The sequence below is a fragment of the Dromaius novaehollandiae genome, chromosome 5 (genome assembly GCF_036370855.1).
Source record: "Dromaius novaehollandiae isolate bDroNov1 chromosome 5, bDroNov1.hap1, whole genome shotgun sequence".
NCBI classification, from domain to species: domain Eukaryota; kingdom Metazoa; phylum Chordata; class Aves; order Casuariiformes; family Dromaiidae; genus Dromaius; species Dromaius novaehollandiae.
Genome location: NC_088102.1, coordinates 2,581,418 through 2,603,663, shown reverse-complemented (window position 1 = coordinate 2,603,663; position 22,246 = coordinate 2,581,418). Strand labels below are relative to the sequence as shown.

Below are 22,246 nucleotides of genomic sequence, written 5' to 3'. Positions count from 1 at the left end.
TTTGTTATTTCAGAAAAGAGAGAACCTGTTCCTCTGTCTGTCTGCCGTTGGGAGGGGGAAACAGTTGGCTGTGTGGCCCAGAAACGGCGGTTTGGGCCCTCGTCTCTCGTGTCGGCTAGTGTGTGATGCTCGGAGGTGGGTCCTCAAGAGCTGGGCATCCGCATCCCGGGGCAGAAGCTCGGCTGCCACCATGGTCCGTTCATCAGTGATGCTGCACCACGCTTGCCTGCGTGGAGTTGTATTAAATGCTTTCCTAGATCAGGAATATTCTTAAAGGGGTGATTTTTTTTAGCAGATTCAAAAGTAGGATTCTTTTTTGGTTAGGTTAAAATCTGTACAGGCATATGTAAATGTCAATTATCGGTGAATATTGTCATGAGACTAGTAAATTCTGGTTTCGTTATAGTAAGTTAGAACTAAATGCAACTATGAAATTAGGGGATGCATAAGCAAAGAACACTATGACAGCGTTTGCCCTCAGAAGCTCATGGTTTGCATAAAAACCAAGCGATAATAGATAGAAGTAGACAGAGGAAGGAGAACGGGGAGTCCTGGGAGCGGCGCTGGTCAGCGCGGGAGTGCGGTCGCAGCACGCCAGCCCCGTTGCTATTTTTGTGTGTATCCGGAGACATAAACCTTTTACAGTAAACACGCTATAATAATTGACTAATATATGCTGACAACCTTGCTTGTGAAAATTAAGAAATGAAGATTAAATAATCATGCATGCAGGAATGGAAATGCAAAATTTATATTAGGTTCAGCCAAGGAAGATTTATATTTTCATGTTGAGCTCATCTTAATGATGTTTAATTAGCCCCGAATAGCTGCTGAAGAAGTACCATGCAGAAATCTTTCCATATAATACTGATGACATCAGTATTTTTGCAGCAAAGGAAAAAAGCTTACAATTAATTATAGGATATTAGTCCCATAGTATTACCTGGCTGCATACGCAGATTTTATTTTATTTTTCATCCTCTGAAAAGTCTAGTGCTATGAGCTTGTTTGAATGCCTTTCATGCTATTCTTTTTCTAGACTAAAATCATCTCTACATGTAATAATAGCTGTAGTTATGTCAGTCAGAGATGAGTACATGTCAGTTTAGGTTCAAGATAATTGACGCCGTAAATATCCGTTGACTGTAAAGACAGACCACGTTGTAGACTTGAACAGTGAGTTTGTTTGTAGGAATCTTATTTAAATCTTGAAAGAAATAGGTCTGGGTAGTGCGAAGCGCCGAGTTCCTGGCTTAGGACGTCTTCTAAGGTTGGTACTGCTACCCAGAAGGATCCCCCTTCCCCAAATTGTTGTGTTTGAAAATCTTCCTGATGTACAGTTTCTTTTATAACCGGCTCCTCGGTGGAAGGTGAGGTTTTGCAGTTGCTGGAAACATCGCCTGATGCATTTTGTTTTGACCAGAAATCCCTTATTGCCCATTATTTCCTCCATCGAAGGAGCAGAAGGCGCGGAGGGAGGCCGAGTCGATGCCCGGAGGCCAGCGAGCGCAGGGCTGCTGGGAGAGGTGCAGGAGGCATCGAACCACGTTGCCCGCGGTTCTCCACCTGCCCAACTGCAGAGTGGGGATAACTGCAGCAGCAGGATTAACGAAGCCTGGGCTCCTGCAGATTTGGGTCCTTCCTCCTTGTGCTTCCAGATTCCCTTCCTCTTCCTCCCCTTCCCTCTCCATGGATAAGGCTGTTCCTGTGGCTCCCCGGCAGTTCCTCAGTGACCGGCCATGCAGAGGACGCCCTTGGGTGCCCGTCTGCTCGTTGCGTGCCGGGCAGCTCATGTCAACAACACTTGTGGTGAAGCGTTTCCCGCAGCCCGCCTGGGTCTCGCTTCAGTGCCCGCCTCTCCCCCCTTGCATACAGCAATTTTATAAAACGTGCTGGAGGTTAATTATCTTTGGGATCTCTATCCCCATTTGAAATTTTGCTAAAAGAAGCTGAAAAACCTCACAAGTTATTGGGGAAGGGAGATTTGGCAGATGGGCAGGCAAATGCAATTATCTAAGGAAGTATATCTTTGGGATTCAGCTGCATTTGCATCCTCTAATAATGTTTTGGTATTAATATTTGCTGATGATGCAGAAGTGATGGGCATCATCGACATGGAGGAGAACCAAGATACGGACTAGATGACCTCCAGAGGATCCTTCCAACTTGAATGATCCTATGATCCTTGTAAAAATAGAATGCATGAGGAGGGAAAGTTACTGGAGAAGTAGTAGTGGTACAGGAACAAAAGTGGATATAAGCCTTGCCTTCCTGTGAATAGATCGAGGTGGAAGTTTGAGGAGGGTCTCCTCAAAGGGGTGAGGCTGTGAAACAATTCCTGTAGAAGCAGGGAGACAAAAATACTAAAAATGATCAGGTAATTTGAAGATAGAGCTTGATTATTTTCTAAAGGGGGTCATCTGATGGTACGGGAGACGGTGAGGTATGATATCCCTTGCTGACCTGGGTGGTTTTGGCTCCTTGGGTGAAGGACTCTCCGTATCGGAGCCCGGGATTTTAGCCTGTACCCTCATAACTGACCGCCTGTGGCATCGCTTGCCGTCTGTGGAAAGACCCCACGTCTCCGGGATCAGACCTGGGCACTAATACTGCGTTTCTGGGCAGGTTCACTTCCCCACCCTGCTTTGCCAGCCTTTCGTGTGCTTTGTTGTCTCCATTTGCCTCCAAGGAGCTTCTTCCATCTCCTCCTTTTCAGCGTCCCCACACCGTTATTTATTTACTCTGGCCCTGGTTTTCTTTTAATTTCTCTTCTCCTAAAATGTATTTCTTTTTTTTTAATAAAACTGGAAAAGGCTTTCTTAAGAGTAGAGATTGCCAGAAAGTATGCAGAGCGCTGAGGAGCATTCTGTATTCATGTCGTTTAATGGTAAAGAATTTAAGGCTGGAAAAGAAATGTGAATCTTAGAAGATAAGAATATATATGGGGGGGGGTGGCACTTTCTGTTACAGAGGCTGCTGGAGATATTTTTTGGTGTAACTAAATATTTTTGTACCCATTTGCAAACGTATGAAATGCAGAGGAAGGCACTAAAAGAGCAGTGGGGTGTTATCAGGAGACCGTGCTCTCCAAGGAGCCAAGTATTTGTGCTCCACTCGGAATACTATCAGAACATATTTCTTTTAACAGAGATTTGAACTTTTTGAATAGTCTCTGGAAGATTTTTGCTAAAGCCATTAAATGGGGATGGATGCAGTTTAGAACTAGACATCCATGACCCAGTTTGATATTCATTACTTCAGCAAAATTAAGTTTCTTTTCTTTAAACACGAATGAGCAAGCATTATTAAATTTAGGGATTGTGCAACCAATAATCACTTATTTATCAAATTTTAAAATCCTATTTGTGACAATTATTTCTAGTGATGGGTCATGCATGTCAGGTGGTCTTTGATTTCATTTATTACAGCCTGTTTCTTCTGGATTGGTTGGTGAATTCTTTTTCTTTTATAATCTTTCAACATGCAAGTTGAATGAAAATAGTTTAAAAACTGCAATTTCTTGATTCAGGCATACTTGACTTAATAAAAATGATCTGGAATTCTATCATCAACTCTCCTTTTTTAATTATATTTTTTTCATAAAATTTAATGCCAGAGTTGACCATGACATCGAACTAGTTTGACCGCCTCTATATTAGAGCTCAGTCCATTTTTCCTGGCTGTTCCTGTATTGAATATAACCGTTTGCATTTCGCTGAAGCGTGTGCCTCAGAAGTATCTGGCCTTGAGTGGAGGAGGTGCAGGATCCCCCGTACGCCCAGGTACTTTGGCTCTCTGTTTACCTGCTTTCTCAGAAAAGTCTCTTTCTTTTCCATACTGAATTTGGGCTTCCTTCTGTTTCCAGCTACTGCTGCTTGTTGTGTATTTTACCACTAGATCAAAGAGGTCTTTTGTGCCTAGTGCTTTCTCACCATGAGGTACTTGCATCCTATAATAAAGTTACTTGTCGGCCTTCTTTTTTTTTGAGAAATTAAATGCATCTGGCTCTTTACGTTACTTACTGCAGGCAAAAGTGCATAAGCGCTTTCTCCAGTGCATAAGCACTTTTCTGTTGCTCTTTTCTTTACCCTTTAATTTCCTGATGTTGCTTGAGCTTGGTTGACACCAGAATAGGATCCCGTACCCAGGTCACCAATTATGTCCCTGCTCTTACTGCAGCCAGTGATCCCACAAGTCCCACCTGTTTAAGGACCATGCTGAGGGTGTGTGCCGGGGTCTTCGTCTGGGGTGATTCTGCTCTCAGAACTGCCCAGGATATAGTCTTGTGCTATTAACCTGCATTATGGTTCACAAAGGTGCATCTCCAACTGCATTAAATCATGCTGTTTCAATGGATCTGGTTCATCCGGTGATGTGGATCATTCTGTGAGTGTCCAGCTCTCTCTGTTTGCAAAATCTACTGATTTTTATTGCATGTATGTGTACATGCGCACGCAAATTTGACATCACAGTCAACGTTGCTGTTGGCTGCTGTTTGTCTTCGAAGTGATGTAACCGCAGAAGCCTCAGGGCTGGTGTACCTGCTGGCTAGGGACTCCAAAGCTAATTTTGTCTCATAAATAATGAGCACGGGCTCTCTGTGGTCACCTTGCAGAAACAAAACTCTATTTCTGCCTTTTCGGGGGGCCATATGTCTGCTGCCATCCTCCCAACGCCATTATCACACTCCTGGGTGAACAATTCAACTATTGGGCACAGTTTATATGAGTTTCTGTCAGGTATATTTTATTCTCATCAGGAGAATAAACTCAGGTTTTGCCTGATAATTTTCTCCATAAAAATACATCATCTAGCATTCATTGCACTTCTCCTCTTGGACTCTTTACAGACGGACTCCAGTCTGAGGTCAAGCGTGGGGAGCTGAAATGCCCTCGGGCTGTGTGGGGCATCATTGACTGCTGAGGTTATTCCACTTGTCCTTTTGTGTTTGAGCATGTTCGCACCCTTCCAGCCTTCTAGCATGTGTCTGATCTTCCCAAAACATTATTGGAAATCAATATAAGCTCATCAGGGATCTCCTTAGGTCACGCTCTTGCTCTCGTGGGATCAAGAGAGGAAGCTTTGCTTCTCTGCAGTGTCTGGCCTCGTAAATGGTGTTTGCTTTGTACTGTGATGGCTGGGCTGCACATGTGCTGCAGTATCACAGGTGCGTAAGAAAGCTTTTGGAAAGGGAGTGGGAGCTCCAGGTGACACGGCTCCTTCTTTCCAGCATCCCCAGCCAGCTCATTTGGAGCTGGCTCTCGCGGCTCCCTGCCGCACTGCACGTGCTAATGGATGGCGCGCAATGTAATTCGTTATCCTTTCCCCAGGCGTGCAAAAAAGACATATTTGTTGAATTTTTGTGTTTTCTGGATCATGGTTAACTGCTCTATATCATATAGTGCCACAAATTGGCACAGGGCTGAAAAATTACTGAAAGCTTGTGCTAAGCTGTGGGAGGCTGGAGTCCTCCTAAGGGGAACAGCAGGAGGAACTTCGTATGTTCAAGGATAACTTATGTATATTTAGCCTAACTCTTATCGCGGCTGTCTCCTGTATGGGTGCCTTGATGAAGCTATTTCAATCAGTTCCCCAGATGAGTCTTTTATTTATTATTATTCTGGCTTCCAAGCATCATTTGCTTTGAACATCTGAAGATAAAGGCAGCTAATTAACCAATGGAGTCAGCAAGCTGTGTAGTCCCCAAAGCTGAGAAGAGATGACGTAGCAGATCCAATCTGCGATCCTGCTCGTGTGTCCGTGTGTGACCCCCCGGTGCTCACGTGCCGTGGGGAGGGTTGTGGGAGATGGACCGTGTTGCCCACCCCCAGGCAGCCCCGTGCCCCCAAAGTGGGACACCTGGGTCCCAGAGGGATGAATTACCTCTGCTGTGTCCCTGGTGCCCTCACCACCATCCCTGGTCATTGGGCTGCAGTCCACAGCACGTTTAGATCAGGTTTACTCTGAACCGTTTATCCCTGGGTTTTGGTTTTTGGAGAGTTTGGGGGTGCGGGAAGGGGAGTCTTCCAGTGCGGTGTTCAGCATGTCTTTGCCATCTGGGCTTCGAAACAGTTTGGTTCAATTCAAAGATTAAAGACTGAAAAATTGAACTTAATGGTGGCGTAAACCTCTGTGGAAAACATGCTTCTGTAATTATTTTCTTTTTGATTAATAAACTAACTACATAGCAACACCCATGACTTTGGTTTAATTTAATAAATGATTAGTTAGTTAACTCTTCATAACACGATCAAAATGGAAGTTTGGATTTTTTTTTCCTTGTAAAGCACTTTGAAAATGCAGTTCGTTGAGCTTCTTGGTGCTAAATCTTTTTCCATTGCACTAAGATCCTGCTGTCTCTTCAGTGATTTCCTCTCCTTCCTCTTTGCAGGTTAATTCCTTTGCAAAAATGCAAGTCAACAGCTTCGCTCCCAAACTGCTGAATTTTTTACTACTCCAAATGCTCTTATGGAAGAATGAACACCCACGGATAGTTACACATATGCACAGAGCTTTAAACAAGTTTTTTTTTAAGTCTATGTGGGAATTTGAATATCAGTTAGTGATAATTCAATTAGATGTTGAAAAACAGGGTTCTGGAGAGCTTTGGCAAGTGGACATTAATGCCACTGTGATCAGGTTGCTTTAAAATCCCCATGCTTAAACGTAATGAATTTGGTAGCTGCACGCGTGCATTGTAATAACTTTGCAGAGTACCTTGGCAGTGTTATAAAAAACATATCTGATATTATGTTTGCAGCTCTTGCACTGTCTGAGCAAAATGCGGTGTTATATAATAACCCAGCAAAGCATTTGTCCAGCCCTGCCCAACGATGGGGCAGGCGGTTGAATGTTCGGTGAAATCCTAACAATTGCGAGCGTTATTTTGTCTCCTGTTAGTGCTGCTGCTTCTGCTTTCGTGCAGCTGCCGAAATCTTTCCAGCATCGCTGCTGGAAAAATCAGTCCTTTTCTGCAGTGCAAATTTCCTATTAACTGAGCATTATGAAATGCTTTGGCAGAGGGCTCGCCAGCTTTGCGTTCCCAACTTAAATTTCTTTTCGATTTCTTTATACTTTTACCAAAACCAGCCCCTGTCATGCTGCAGCGCTATGCGGAGTGAGAGCTCCTGCATCTCTCTGCCGGAGAGGACTACTCGTGTCACAGCGGATTAACCACCGACATGAGCCTACTGCCGTCGGACAGATAGTGCAAGGCACTGATATCACCACAGTTCATAGAATAATTGGAATAATGGAATAATTTAGGTCGGAAAGGACCTCCAGTCCAACTCCCTGCTCAAGCCAGGGCCAACTGCACGGCTAGATGAGGCTGCTCGGGGCCTTGGCTGGGCAAGTTTTGAACATCCCCAAGGATGGAGATCCCACAACCTCTCTAGGGCCCCGGCCAAATACTTGACTGCTCTCATGGGGAAGTTTTTTCTCTTGGTGCATCTTATGCCTGTTGGCTCGTGGTGTTTTGCTGTGTATCCCTGAGAAGAGCTGGCCTTTATCCTCTCTGTACCTTCCCCGTAGTCAGCTGAGGACAGAAATGAGATGGTCCCTTTGCCTTCTCTTCTCCGGACCAAGCAAACCCAGCTCCCTCTGCCTCTGCTGGTACCCCGTGTGCCCCCGTCCCAGCTCCCCTTAGTGGCCTCCTCTGACTCCCTTTGGCATGTCCATGGCTTTTTTTGTAGTGGAGGGTCCAGACCTGGGCTGCGGATGAGGTCTCAGGGGCTGGGTGGAGGGGCAGGGTGGCCTCCCTCGACCCGCTGCTCGCGCTTTTGCTGCTGCAGCCGAGGATGTGGGTTACGCCGGAGCAGAAACCAGAGCTCCGCTTCGGCTGCCTGGACGTGTTTTGCAGAAAGGCTCTTCCGAACAGCCGTGGAGGAACGGGGGGAGCGTGGTGGGACCCGCAGCGGCAGCCTCTGGGAAGCCGTCGTGGCTGCAACAGAAATATGCAGAGAACGGGTGTTTTGGCCTAAAAACTTAAGCCAGCTAATTCCCTGCTTTTGGTTTTCTCTTGCCTGAGTGGAGGACGTAACATTTTGGCAGCCTCATCCCTTTTCAAATGCTACTGTGATTTAAAATAACCTTTAAAACAAAAATGAAATCTCATTAGGAAATGCCATCCTAATTTGGAACAACAGTTTCATAATTTGTTTCTGCAATACTAAATTAAATGTTTTGCAGAGGAGAACTAAGGTAACATTTACTTAAAATCCATGCAGCATTACAAGATATTATTGCTTGCATTATTCCAAATTTTGGAACGTTTGGTTTCTAATTAATCAAGAGACTCTCAAGCTTTGTTCCTGTTACGCAAATCAAAATGTAAGCCTCTGAAGACTAATTCAAGTGCAGGCTGTTTTTCCGTGTGGCCGCTGGAAACGTGTTAATCTGTTCAGATTGTTAATGATGGGCTCATTTCAGACCGATCCTGTACTAATCTCTTGTGCCTCTGCCACACCTCTAATTTTTCAAAACTATCAAAAACCCAAGTTTTTTTTACGGGTCGGAATCTGCTTGCACCTGACCGAGTAAGGCCCAAATTAATTAATTTAGAGTGCTCACTTTCCAAGGGCGATCTTTATTTCTTTCCTTTCCGAGATGAGCGAGTTCTGTTGTGGGGATCTAATTTTCTTTAAGCTGATGCGGTGGGAGTAATTATATGATATCTGTATTTTAATCAAGAGAAGTGTGTTCTAAAGGCTGGGTTGAATTCACCTGTTTGAAGTTAAATGCATGTAAGTAAAAAAGGGTATATGCATTAAATTACTGTATTAAATTGCTGCTTTAAAGGAAAACAGATGCATTCACATGATCAGCGTGCTAGCTGATCGTACTATTAGGATGCAAATTAGTCTGCTATTTATTTCCAAAGCTTGATAAACTATTTTGTCGAAGCGACATTTAAATTAAAAGTCATACATAAGAAATAAGTTGCAGAAATGAAAAAAACATGAAATCTGAGTGTCAGTGGGAACATAACAGAAATATTATTGAAATTATCACATTATTGTGCATGCTAGAATATCCAAAGCCTGGGTAGCAAAGAAAGATGCAGTTGTGCTAGGTGCTGTGCAAACGAAAATAGAATGTAAAACTGGACTCTCCTGCAAAAGTCCTCAAATGTTTATTTCAGATTTTTAGAAATGAATCGCCTGTATTTTGACAATTTTTATGCGATTTTGGCAATCTTTGTGTGCAGGGAGACGCGTGCCCTTCCCTGCGCGGCCCCACGGAGCAGCAGACGTCGCGGTGTCCGTTCGCCCCTGACGGTCTCTCCGTGGTTTTCTCTGTTTCCAGACTTGGATGATCCGATAGTGACGGTTCACCAGAGCATCGGGGAAGCGAAAGAGCAGTTTTACTATGAGAGGACGGTGTTTCTCAGGTGTGTCGCCAACTCCAACCCCCCCGTCCGGTACAGCTGGAGACGCGGCCAGGAGGTGTTGCTGCAAGGCTCGGATAAAGGAGTCGAGATCTATGAGCCCTTCTTTACCCAGGTAGGAATTAAGGTATTTTGTGTCCTTCCTGAGAAAATTTGCACCGCGGGCTGTGTCGCAAGATGTTGAGCAGGTCTTTGACTGCAGTTCCTGCATCTTCCTTGCAAAGTAAAGCAATTCTGCACAGAAGTCACAGCCTAAAAGGCTTTTCAAGAAGGCTGAAATCTATAGCATCTCCCCATTTTTTTTTTTTATTTCTGCCTTTCACTTCTTTGAATATAAGTTTTTGTTACAGAATTACACACTTAAAAGACGAGGAGGCAAAAATGGAAAGAACTGTTTTTGTAAGTCGTCTTACTCTTGCTCACAGCCGGGAAGGCAGACTGGGCCAGCAAAACAGTCTGTCAGGTTAGATCAGATTAGTTTATTGTTAGCACATTTGCACAGTCTCAGAATAAAAAAGTGGCATATCCCATTGTCTATGGACAAAAGTGCGTGACGGTGCTTGCAAAAAAAAAAAAAAAAAGGCGGGGAAAAGAAAAATGGAGAAAAAATTGTTTTGGAAAGCCTCAGGCAACAATGAGTAAAGACGGAGTGGAAAATGCCTGGTAATTTGGTCGTTCTAGCAGAAAGCAACCTACAACTTTCATAAATAATTTTCAGCTAATGACTTGAGAGTACCTTCATTTTTACTTTTTATTATACTTAGGAGCTCTTTGTTGCTGAAATAGTTTGGTATTCAACGGAGCAATGTGCAGACTGGAACCTTGCAGAGATGAGAATTAAGTTACAGACTCAAGTTACAGACTCCCAAAAGTGATGAGATTATTTTTAATTTAACATTACGGATGCAATTTAGGAAATCTGGGGCTTGTTTCCTTGGAATCTCACACAGATGTGTAAACTGGAGTTTTTAATGTTTTAATTAAAAAGTGAGAAATTCCCTTGAGAAGGGACTTTTTGTCTTATAGTGTCTCAGTATGGGAATGCTGATTATTACCTTTCCTACTATTCAGTAAGAATGTATCTAATAAAATATGTCATGTGAAATTAGATTCCATGTTTTTTTAAAAAAATGGTTTCTAGGTTACTAGGAACATCCTTCCTAGGACCTCTGTCTGTCCTGAATTAATGAATAAATCAGATTGTCATGTTGATAGTCAAAAGCTTATCTCTAACCTTTTTGCATTTATTGGAGGTCAGATTGAATTAGTGTATCTTGTCTGTGCGCCTACAGGATCTGATATATGTTTATAAGAGGAAAAATTGTAATTAAAGATTCAAGAGTCATAAATGTCTACTGCACATCTCTGCATAATTGGTTCTCCTGATGATATGGTAAAAAAAACAGTGAGAGCTGGTGAGCAGAGAGCTAGAAGGGATTTGACTTCAGAGCTATCAATCTGAAAACCAAATGAAATATAAAGGCAAACAAGTAGCAGTGTAATGAACTTTTTTATGGTATTGTAGCCAAAAAAGTTTACCTGTTCTTTCCAGTGGTGGTGTTCTTTTATTAAATAATAGAAGGCACTTTGAAACTGGGTGATTTAAAAAAAAATGAGCTCCTGAACTTTGAACACAGATTTTTTTGATGCGTCAGATAATGTCAGCTACTTATTTTAGCTGCCATGGGAAAAAAAAAAAAAAAAAAAAAAAAAAAACAAACATGCATATGCTCATCTGTGAAAGTGTTTGAAATACTGGACTTTTCAAAACCAAAATCTTGATGCATAATTTTTTTCTGGGAGTTTGCATTGGCCTCATGGCACATTGTAATTACACAGCCTGAGTATAAGATTAAATTTGCTGTATTTACAATAATTATGCAATTAGACATAATTAGACTAACTTTCCAAATCAATGAAGAAAATATATATATTTTTACAAATCTTAGCAATCTAGGGGACATGATCCGGAATACCGTTGTGAGCTCAGGCTGCGATTTCAAGTTGGGATTCACAGCTAAGGGTTTAGTTTGTGGTATGCAATAGCTCCACATTTGGATCTAATCCAGAAGTTAATGACTTCGGTAGCTGTGTTCCCATTAACCTGGAAGGGCTCTGGACCGGGCTCTTTCCTAGCCGAGATAATCCTCTTTTTAAAATGGGATCTTTATCTTTACCTCTCGCTTTGCATGCATTTGAACAGCCTTTTGAGGCCTTGGTCTTGCAAACGCTGAAACAGCATGAGCTTAATTTTAATCAACATCACTTCTGTGGGCCTGGTTGTACATATAAAGCACTTCAGTCCCAGTGCGTCTAACGTCTACTGGGCAGGATTGCATGGCCGTCTCTTTTCATGTCTAACGGTATCTTCTATTTTTGGGGGGGATTTGCTAGTTCTATACTGTGTTTTCACAAACGACCATGTTGTTATATGGGCCTGCGCAGCTGTTGCAGATGATGCTGTTTAAACAGTTCAATACAAAGCCCAAGCTTTGCTAATATTAGCAGTTGCAGTAGTATTTGCAGGGCATGCAATAGTGTGAGTTTTTCAAAGCTTGCTCTTTAGATACTTCATGATCCGGTTCAGAGCGTAGGTCTCCCCGAGCTGGGGCTCTGCCTTAAGCATAATGTGCTTTTAACTTATCTGCGGAAGCAAAGATCTGAAAGCGAGCAGCTTGAAAGGGAGATTGAAAGCCTGAGGAAGTTTGTTATTTTAATGTGCAGGTATCGATACCTGTCGATACGCCTGGTATTTGCAGGGCACTCCATCCTGTTGCTCGCGCACGCCTGAGGGGCTCCTCTGCTTCTCCCCGCTCGCTCCGGCTCGGTTCTCCTGGCTTTCCCTGTTCCTGGTACCTCTGCATGCTCAGCCTGAGTAGGGTTTTGTGTCCCAGTCCTTTCTGCTTTTTGCTGCTCTTTTTGCTAACAATAATGTAAGATTTTACATGCACTTTTCAGCAAATTACTCCAGCATTTCTGATTCTGCAGTGCCCATTTCAGATCGTTTTTCCTGAGAAATCTCCTGTTTGGGCACTACAGTTTTCTCCCCATCGTGTCCAAGGGAACCCCTTCATTACGTGTCCTGTTCAGATCGCTGCTCCATCATTTACGCTGCTGCCTGCAAATAAAGTGCATCAGGAGCTCATTTTCAAAGGAAAACAGGGGTTCTGTAGCTTATGGTTTTTTCATTATGCAGATTTTATCTTAAGATATGTTATCCTGAATAATGCTGGGGCTTCAGAGTCTCTGCCAAAACACTTTCCCCTTTCCCACTCTCTCTTTCGTTGTCTTTAATGTCTAAGTAAGTGTCAACCTTTAGGTTATGCCAGCCACCGTTCATTTGGATGATTAAAATAAAATAGGTTTTCTGGACCACTTCAGTTTAGCATCTGCTTCTAATTAGCCTCCTCCATATCTTACTCGTCTCCTAAAAGTCAGCCTCGGTGTGTTATGCAGCTCTGCTTGTTCCTCTGACTGACTGTGTCCTGACGCTCTGCCTTGCGTGCACAGGGGGAAACGAAGATCCTGAAACTCAAAAATCTTCGGCCTCAGGACTACGCGAACTACAGCTGCATCGCTTCCGTGAGGAATGTCTGCAGCATCCCGGACAAGATGGTGTCTTTCCGGCTCTCTAATAAAACAGGTACTGCTCGAACGCTGCACCTTCCCGGGCCACCGGAGGTTTCGATGGTCTTGGGGGTTGCATGGTTTTGTCTTCTCGTTTTGAAATGTATGTGACCATATGCAGCTGTGCAATATAGGAACGACTCAGGAGCAGGGGGTACAAGCAATTTATTTCAGATGTTTTTCTTTCCTCAGCAAAGTTAGGGTTCGAAGAAGAGTTTTGATTTATTGCTCTGTATATTTATTGCTCTCTGAATTTTATATCAGGATTTACATTTCCCCTCAAAGTCACAGCATTTCATTCCTATGGATGCACTTTGCCTCGAAGATGATATTGGAATGTGAGAAGAGGAAAGGGTATCTCAGTCTAGGGTGGGTGTGGAGTAAACCAATTATTTAGAAATCTTCCAGACACTCAGAAATACTTCTTGAACTGTTTTGTTGAAAGCTAATCTTTTCTGATCACCAAAATTTTTTAGGAAAAAAAATGTTTTCATAGTCCTTTGATTTCTTACATTAACTTAAAGAAAAGTGTTGGGTTTTTTTCAGGTATAATTGGTTCAAATAGAAACATTCAAGCAGTCCAGTTGAAATGCTTTGCAGCAGGTTAGCAAGGCATTTATCTGTGTCTGAACAAGCTGTCTGTGTTGTTGTTTTTCTTGTTCCTTGTTCCTTTGCTCTTTCCTTTGGACTTGTCCCTGGCTGAGCAAATGGCCAGTCATGTATCTTCCTCCCCTCTGTGCTTGTGTCGTTGCCATGTCCCTCGAGAGCCCCACGCAGTGGTTAATCACGAGTGTCCAGGAAGACAGAAATTAAAGTTTTTGACTCTCTCAAAGGCTCTGTGTCCAGGGTCAGCAAAGGATATGTCTGAAATGGTTTATAAACCAGAAGCCAAAGAGCAAAGTGTTTGGGTTAGGCTTCCAAATAATTAGAAATTTCACATAAATATTTTCTGGACAAAACCTCTGCAGCAAGTGTTCCAATATTCTGAAGGCTGTGGGTTAGATTATGCTAGATTATGCTTTAATAATGTATGACTCAGGGCACTGCAAACAGGTAGCAAATGAATAAAACAGTTGAGGCATTAACATGCATCTGAGTGCACCTAGGATGAACTATGAATTTTATTTGCACTTGCATACTTCACATTATTTCTGCACTCATGGCTTGATTCCAAGGAGCTGCCTTCCAATTTTTTGTATTTCTGGTTTTACAGCAGGAAATGCAAACCTGTGTATGTACCACTACCGATACACAACCTACCGCAAAGGAAATTCGCAGCCCAGCTTTAAAGCTGTCACTGGCAATAGGGGAATTACAGTCAGCTCTGGCGGTATCCAGCAAAATGTATTGGCAGCCCCTACTTTACTCTTTTTTTTTTGTGGGGCGGGGGGAGGATTAGGATGTCAAAATGTGACGTTTGGCTCTGTTTAGTTGCACTGATTATACCTGGAGGGGTGTGAAATTGTGTCTGGTGTGGAGAGACCATAACTGATAGGTCAGAGCAGCTTTCCTCTTTGCGCTCGTAGTGACCCGTCTGCCTTCATCCATGGAAATGAAGGATGTGAGTTGTTACCCACAGAGTTGGGCTGCTCGGCAGAAGCTGTAAGCTTCTCCTGTTGTTTGCCCTGGAGGTTGTCTTGGCTGGTGTCTGCCTTTGGCCTATGACAACTGTTGCGTTCTCATGAGTAGGGTTAAGGCTCAGCAAAATGCTTCCTCTGTCCCTTTTGTCCGAACGATTATTGGTGCGGGTGTGCAAGATCGGTCTCCATCCATGTTGGACCTCATCTGCTACAGAAGTCTGTTTATATTACAGTAGTGTGGGAACTTTAAGTGGCATAACTATCCCTACCTGAGCACTGGTGAGCATGATCTAATTTTGCAACGAGAATGAATTATTTCCCCCATAACAATGTTATGTTTATTTCTGGAGAAAGGTGCCTTCTCTGGGAGGTAGTCCTGATATATTACCAGGAATAGCTCTTCTGGAGTAATTTCCAAAGTAAACAAGCTTGAAAAATTGTAAAGAATCACACTTTCTCATGAAGAACCTGGTGGCAACCCTCATCAAGGGCAGCAAACAAGTTTGTTGCTCAAAGAAACTTGTTGCCTCAACAAAACAAGTTTAATAATTATTGCAATAACTCTCTGAAGATGGTGACGGGTGTGTTGATGGCTCTGGGACTAAACCTCCTATCGTGTGGTGTAGCTTCATCGGATATAACTCTTTGGTAGAACTTCACCTTATATAACTTAACAGAAGTTATGTAAATCATAAATCCAGGCTAATCCAGCATAAATCTAAAGGAATGAAAATCAGACTCCAAACACAGTAATTCTGTTTCGGTATTGAGCAGTCCTAGCCCATCCATCTGCTCTGAATTCAGGGCTGGAGGTACATTATGGAGATGACTAAACGGAAACAAAAAAGAGATAAGCAGAAGTGGCTGTAAAGTAGGAAGCATACATGATAGCTCTTGTAATCAATGTGGCTACAAGTGAATTTAAGTTCCGCTGCTAGTTATGCAATCTCGGGATAAGCTGAATCTCTGGCAACTTGGCTATTCTGCATTTATCAGGTTTGCAAGCTGAACTAGTGTGCGAATTCTTGTTGAACTTTATTTGGCTGTTACTGAGTTGAGAGATGACTAAGTGGAATAGATAAGGCTTACAGCAGCTGTGGGTTTCCATCCCTTTCCAATAGTGATTTGGGCTTTTATTGTGCGACACAGATGGCTTCCTGATCTGTCGGGCTCCCTTTGATGGATGGACTCATGGGCAAAGCTCGGGAGGTTCCTCCCTGCCGTAGAGGTGCCCTGCAGTTGGGGCTGCTCAGAGACATCAGCTGTCCTGGCAGCCAGATGAGGTTTGAGCACGTTCAGTTGCCATCTGCGCGTGGTGGCTTGCCGTTCACCCGGATGGATCAACACAGTACACACGGCTGGAAAGCCGCCGTGCTGCACGGAGCACCTTGGTCCCCAGCAGCCCCTGATCGATTGCCGCAGCACGCTGATACATGGCAGGACTTCCACGCTGTAAGGTGTGCTTGTCACACGTGCTGATCGTTGACAGATTGTGCTTGAGGAAGTGGTATTTTTTTCCCTCTGATGTCTCTTGTGCTCAAGAGATGTGAGAGAACCCAGTGTGGGAATTAGGATATTCCTAGAAAGTTGCACTGGTCTTACAGTATCCTGCCCTACCTACTGTGTACGTCTAGGGCCACATAGGTTCTCACAGGTGACCATCAAATCACTTGTTAAACCTCATGCTTGATAATCTTTCAGTGTTGTAAGAAAGTGGTGTCACAAGAACAGGATGATATAGTTTTTTTTCTTTTTTCTTTTTTTCTTCCTCTGAAACACTCTTTAAGACTCCTTACCTTCCCCCACCAAGGGCAATAGGTGACATGGCATGAGTGTAGACATACATTTCATGGAAAACATGAAAATCCAGGTGGTCTTCTGCCTCTATTTGTGCCACAGGATCTTTCATACATCTATATTCTTGTGCACGCACCTGAGCTGAGAGGCTAAATTGAAGAACATCAAGCACGTCTTTGGGTGAGTAGTTCAGTTTTCTATTCAGTGCAGCCTGCCAGCTTATTCCTGTGACCTTTTTGTTTTCTGTGTTTAGTCTGTCTTGCTGATTATTTGATTGTGTGTCATGGCATCACCAGAGTAACAATCATTTGCTGTGATATAACCAATCTAAATGCAATCCAAATGAAACTTTCTGCCTACTTCTTCTCCTTGAATAATTAGTAAAGTAATTAAGCTGATACCATTGTATGAACATGTATTCATCAGTATAGATCGGACTTGATGTAGATTTAAAGTATTACACATAGGTATAATTGGGTATGCTCACACCCCCTTGATTCAACAGCAATGTCTTAATTACTTCTGTTCTGCACGACTCTGTGAAGCTCTAAACGCACCATCATACGCTTGTAGGTACTGCAGGAGTTGGAATACATTAGCATCATCTTTTTCACACACACCTATTTCTTTGTTCCAACGCAGGCTAGTTTAAAATACAAAAACAAAGTGGATGTTGTGATGAGAGAAGCTGAGATCAACTCAGAAGCATGTGGCCGTGCATATGCTGAAGCCCAGGATGACAATTAGCAGTAATATCGTACAGCAGTGTGTAGGGGCACTTGTTGAGCATAGACCCATTTTGTATCAGAAGACAGCTGTTGCTCTGCAATATTTATTATCTAAGCAGATGAGGAATGTGAAGGGAAGCAGAGAAAGGTTGAAGACAAGTGACTTACCTCTTGTCAGAGAGCTGGTGAGTGGCAGGAACATAAATAGATCTCAAGTCGTGAGGAGGAACAGCAAGGGGACTCATTCTGCAGCTCTTGCTTTTAGCAGACTAAGTCCCTTAAAAATCAGAATGTAGAGAAGTTAATTTGGATAAGTTAATGCAAGCAGGAGTTGTAAAACGAAATGCGTTTGCTTTGCAACAAAGTCAAGGGGTAATTCTGATGAGGAGGAGGAACCCTGACAGTTTTGTGAGCGTGTGTGTTTGAATCCAGGCTGTCAGAAGAAGAGCAGGTGTGAGAGTGGGTGTCGCACTGAGTCATGACCTTCCTACTTTTTTGTCTTCGTTGCCAGTCTTCAGCCTCACTGTCCACACTGTACCCAAGAAGACAGTCTAATTATTCAGACCTTAGCTCATACTCTTTATTCACCCTCTGGGCTTGTCTTGGGGTTGTTACTGTCCCACCTCTTCCCCAAAGCCTCAGAGGGCTCTTGCGTGGCACTCACACTCATCTTTTACCCATTCGAGTTTTTCACCCTCTTAGAGCTCTTAGTGTATTTGTGTTCCTTCCCCTGGTCGATGAGCTCCTTCCTCCAAACATCACTCACAGTTTGAAAGGAAAAGAAGCACAAAAGAAGAAGCTGGCAGCAAATGCCTCTGCAGTAGGGAGAGCAGTGTTACAGGTTCTGTCTTCTCACTGGAGCAGCTCCCTCCAACGTTGTTGATCCCTTCTACCACCTTATGAGTATTCAGGAATCACCCTTGGTTTCTCTATGTAACTTTTCTTTCTGCTGCCTTGTCTTTAGCTTTTTGTCTTCCTTGGATACAATCTCCTGTAGTGTCCTTGTAGCCAAATTGGTGAGATGCAGATGATAAGGTAGGGGAAAATTGGTTGGGCCTTGCCATGATGTCCAGCTGGTGGTCATTTATTTGTGGCATGCCTCAGGGATCAAAACTGGGAACAATACTGTGAAACATCTTTATTAGTGACCAAGGCAATAGGACCGAGTGCGCTTTCGGCAGGTTGTCAGGTGATACCGAATTGGGGGTAGAGGTCAAGACATGGGTCTTGACAGGCTGGAAAAATGGGCTGGCAGGAACCTCATGAGGTTCAGCTAAGGGAAATGCAGAGTCCTGCCTTAGGGGACAGTTGTTTTTGAAGGTGCTTAGCAGTAGCAAGCTCAGTCTGCCTTAGAAATACAGGGATTATATTATTCCAAGCATTAATTCTGCTCTGTGTCAAATGTGAATTGTTGACAGATGATATTAAAATGTCACTAGCTTGTATGTGACTCACTATTTAGTGTTTAGCACTATGAAAAGTGACTTTAAATACAGCTAACTTTGAATCTCACATCTGAATACTTAGATATAATAATAAACATGATTGGATCCCTTTAAGAGTGGCATTGCGCCTTTCAAAGGGTCATAGAAAAGGCATGATATATACCTATAAAACCAAATACCTTGCCAGTTTTATGTCAGACATTGTTGGGATGCAAAAAGAGTTAAAATAAAAAGTTAGGCAGCCTTCAGTATTGAAATTCTCAGCCTACTATAGTACTTCCTCTAATATGATTGAGTAAAAGCAAATAAAACTTTGATCTTGATCTACAAAGCATTTTCAGTGGCATAGCTTCTTTTGAAAATATGTATTAACTTGAATTAGCCAGTTCACACTGCTTAGTAGAGGTGGCATGATTAATGTAGAATATCGAGGTTGATTTCTGGCAGCCTCCAACATAGAAATAATCCCAAACAGCAGCTTTTACCAAAAATGATGAGCTTTCAATGTGCGACTTTTCAGCTGTATGGCATAGTTCATTCAAATCGTAGTTTAGGCTGGCATTTCATCTTGGGCACGTGGTAGGAATCTCAGTGCAAAGGGCTTAATTCACTCCTAATCCCTCGATTAAAGAGTGGTCTGTCTTGATAAACTTGCTTTGTTTCCCTTCATTCAGACAACACAGCATTAGAGAATTACCTCATTTTGAAAATATTTCTCTTCACCTCCCCGGGAACTGTCAAAGAGCATGCCGGCGATACGCGATCCGGCACTACAAAAGCCTGAAATCCTCAGATAGGAAACAAAGCCAGCTGAATACTCTGAGCTGAGTACTGAAGGTGGGTGGTACTGGTACTGCAGTAAAAGGGAATCCTAGAAAATGTGGCTGGGAAGGACTTGAAGAGGTCGTCTAGTCCCATCCTTCATGGCAGAGCCCACTGGATCTAAACCCTTCTTTACAAATGTCTTTTTAACCTGTGTTTCGTGAGAGCCAGCCGTGGAGGTCCTGCATTATCCATAGGCTCCGTCTGACTCAGTGTTTGGCTGTCCTGACTGCTGCAAGCTTTACGTAATGTCTCACCCAGATCTGCCTTTCTCTCATTAAAGCCCATCGCTCCGGTCCTGTCCACAGTGGCACAGAGAAGAGATTATTCCCTTCCTTGCAGCAACTTTTTGTATATTCGAAGTTTGTTATGATTCCCCATTTCTTCTTTTGGGTAGTGAGCCTAATTCCTTGAACTTTTTTCTCATGAGTCGCATGTCCTACAGGACACCTCATAGTGATCCTTCTGATCTTCTCTGTCCACATCTTTCTTGAAGTTCAGCACGTCAATGCACATAGCATGTTGTGCTGGCGCTCAGCCTTGTCGGCGCTGAGTTCAGACTGAGGATCGCTTCATACCTTTCCCAGCAAAGCTCCCGTTTTTGTGACCCAGCACAGTGACTGCCTTTTAGCAAACAGATAGTGCTAATATTAGCTCGTGTTCATACTGCCATCCGCCATCCCCCCAAGGGGCTTTTCTCTGCAGCTCCTCGTTAGCCGGCCATTCCTAACCCAGTAGCTGTGCAGCTGAGACAGGATTCATCTCACCTGACCAGCAGTCCAAAAGCGGAGGTAGCTGTAACGCGCTGGTTGTTCAAGCACCGCTATACCCAGTGGAGAGAGAGATGTCTCCAAGGAGCAATTCATCCCCTCTGTTTTTGGAGGACTTTAGGGGTGTTTCTATCTCATCAAGATATGTGAGCTTGGATTACTCGCGGGAGTTTCGAATGGTTGAGATTAGATGGGATGAATTCTAGCCTACGCCTGGAGCCTGGCCTCTAAATATAGTCGCGAAGGGGACAGTTTCACGATTGGGTTAAGCTGATTTAACAGTGTTCTGCTGCGAAAGGGAGGATCCTGCCTTCTCTTCGTACCCCTTGATGAAATGTCCGCAGGATGAATAGCTCTTGCCGCGTGGGAGCCGGAGCTATTGTCGTCGCCTTCGGAACGTAACAGCCGGGGAAGCGTCCTGAATGCGCCCGGATCCGCCTCCCTCCCTCCCCGCCGGCGCTGTCAATGCCACATCTGCGCTCCACCGGCAGCGCCAGCAAAGCGCGAGTCATCAAAGTCGCGGTGCCGCTGGATGAAAAGCAGCGAGGCAGATCTGGAGGCAAGAGATGAATCATCAGAGCTGCATCCCCACTGGATAAAAATCGGAAGATTTCACAAAAAGTTTGAGGAAGAGAGAAAAGCCATTTAGACTAGAGAAGGGGGGAGCGCCGGGACTTGGCCGGGGTTACCTGGGGCAGTGTTGCCAGCTCCCCAGCCTAGCTGTCCTTCGCAGATTTGGACCGGGATATTGTTTTATAAAGACTGAGCCACCTCTCTGTGCTACTGCAGTCCCCTATCCTTTTGCAAAGTGAGGATGCAGAGAGGCACCTTGTGTGCACCTAAAATGTGCAACACTGAAACCTGGTCTGGGAATATTTAACTTGAATAATTCCATGTATTAAATTAAAAAAAAAAGATACGTGCCTGAAATAATTGGGATTTGGGGCTGTTGGCCTTATTTTCTCTGCCCCTGCAAGCACTGGAATTTTACAGGCAATGATGAAATGAAAAAACTAGCAAATGAGATTTTTATGTATGCTGAATGTGTATGTGTGACATCTGGTTTATGTGTCTAAATGCAAAGTTTAGAATTTGGAAGTCTTGGCAGTTGGAGTATTTTGCTGCTCTTCTGCATATGATTCCATGTAGCACCACTGAAGTTTGCAACTGTACGTGGTTGGTCACTACTAGCCAGTAACTTTACAAAAACCTGATGAGTTTTAGTCATAAATCCGCAAAGAGCTCAAGGTTAAGTTCCTCTGCATAATTTTGGCTCCCTTGGCTTTGTTGGAGAGCTCGGCACCCAGGCGAAGCTCTCATGGGAAGCTTTGCTTCAAAATTTGGCCCACTACGGGATCTTGACTTGGCTGCTGGAGCACCTAGAGTTGCTCTCTCCGCTGGGACACGAGCAAGCCGGGTGGCCAGCAGCAGTCACAGCATTACGCCTCTGTCCCTAGCAGCGGGGAGGGTAAAGGAGAGAGGATGTGCGTAAAAGTGATTTGGGATGTTGTTTTTGAGGGAGGAGTGTTGATAAAGAGAAAGGACCTACAATATTGCCACATGCAGTGGTAGCATGGTCAGTAAAAAGTTTGTTTCTACCTTGTAATTTAAAGTCTGGACCTCAACTGGGAGTTATAATCTATTCTTTTTTGAAGTGTACTGAGTAAATAAGTACAGAAATGGTACTCCCAGCCCAGCAGGGGCCTCAAATGCTCTCTCTTTTTGCTCCGAATTTAAAGGGGCTATTTGCAATTCACATAGTTAGAACATATGCCTTGTATTCCTGCAAGAAATCCTGCCTATAAATTAGAGATGCATGCACACTTGTATATGTATATATATATGTGTGCATGTGTATAGCTGAAAGTATAACTTAATTATGTTCTATTACCCCAGTTCTGCATATGAAGTAATTCACAAAACTGGATGAAATGATAACGTCTTCTCACTTTTATTCCCCATAGATCAGTGAGTAGTCAAGGACGTGGCTTTCTGCCTCTTCTTTGATATTGCTATTAAACTATTAGTTTTCTTTTGCATTCCCAGTGATCCTTAAAGCCAATTGTGACATTTTCTCAATTCCATATAC

General features: G+C 43.5%; 1 protein-coding gene across 2 annotated transcripts in view; it reads left to right on the top strand.

Moving 5' to 3' along the window:
• Positions 1-22,246, top strand: part of MDGA2 (MAM domain containing glycosylphosphatidylinositol anchor 2) — a 373,737-nt gene that overhangs the window by 207,197 nt on the left and 144,294 nt on the right. For both annotated transcript variants that reach the window (XR_010389253.1, XM_064511798.1), the window contains exons 4-5: positions 9,307-9,503; positions 12,899-13,031. Coding sequence is in view for 1 of the 2 variants with exons in the window: in XM_064511798.1 (XP_064367868.1) it covers positions 9,307-9,503; positions 12,899-13,031 (330 nt within the window). In the remaining variant the exon portion in view is untranslated. The remainder of the gene's footprint in view (positions 1-9,306; positions 9,504-12,898; positions 13,032-22,246) is intronic.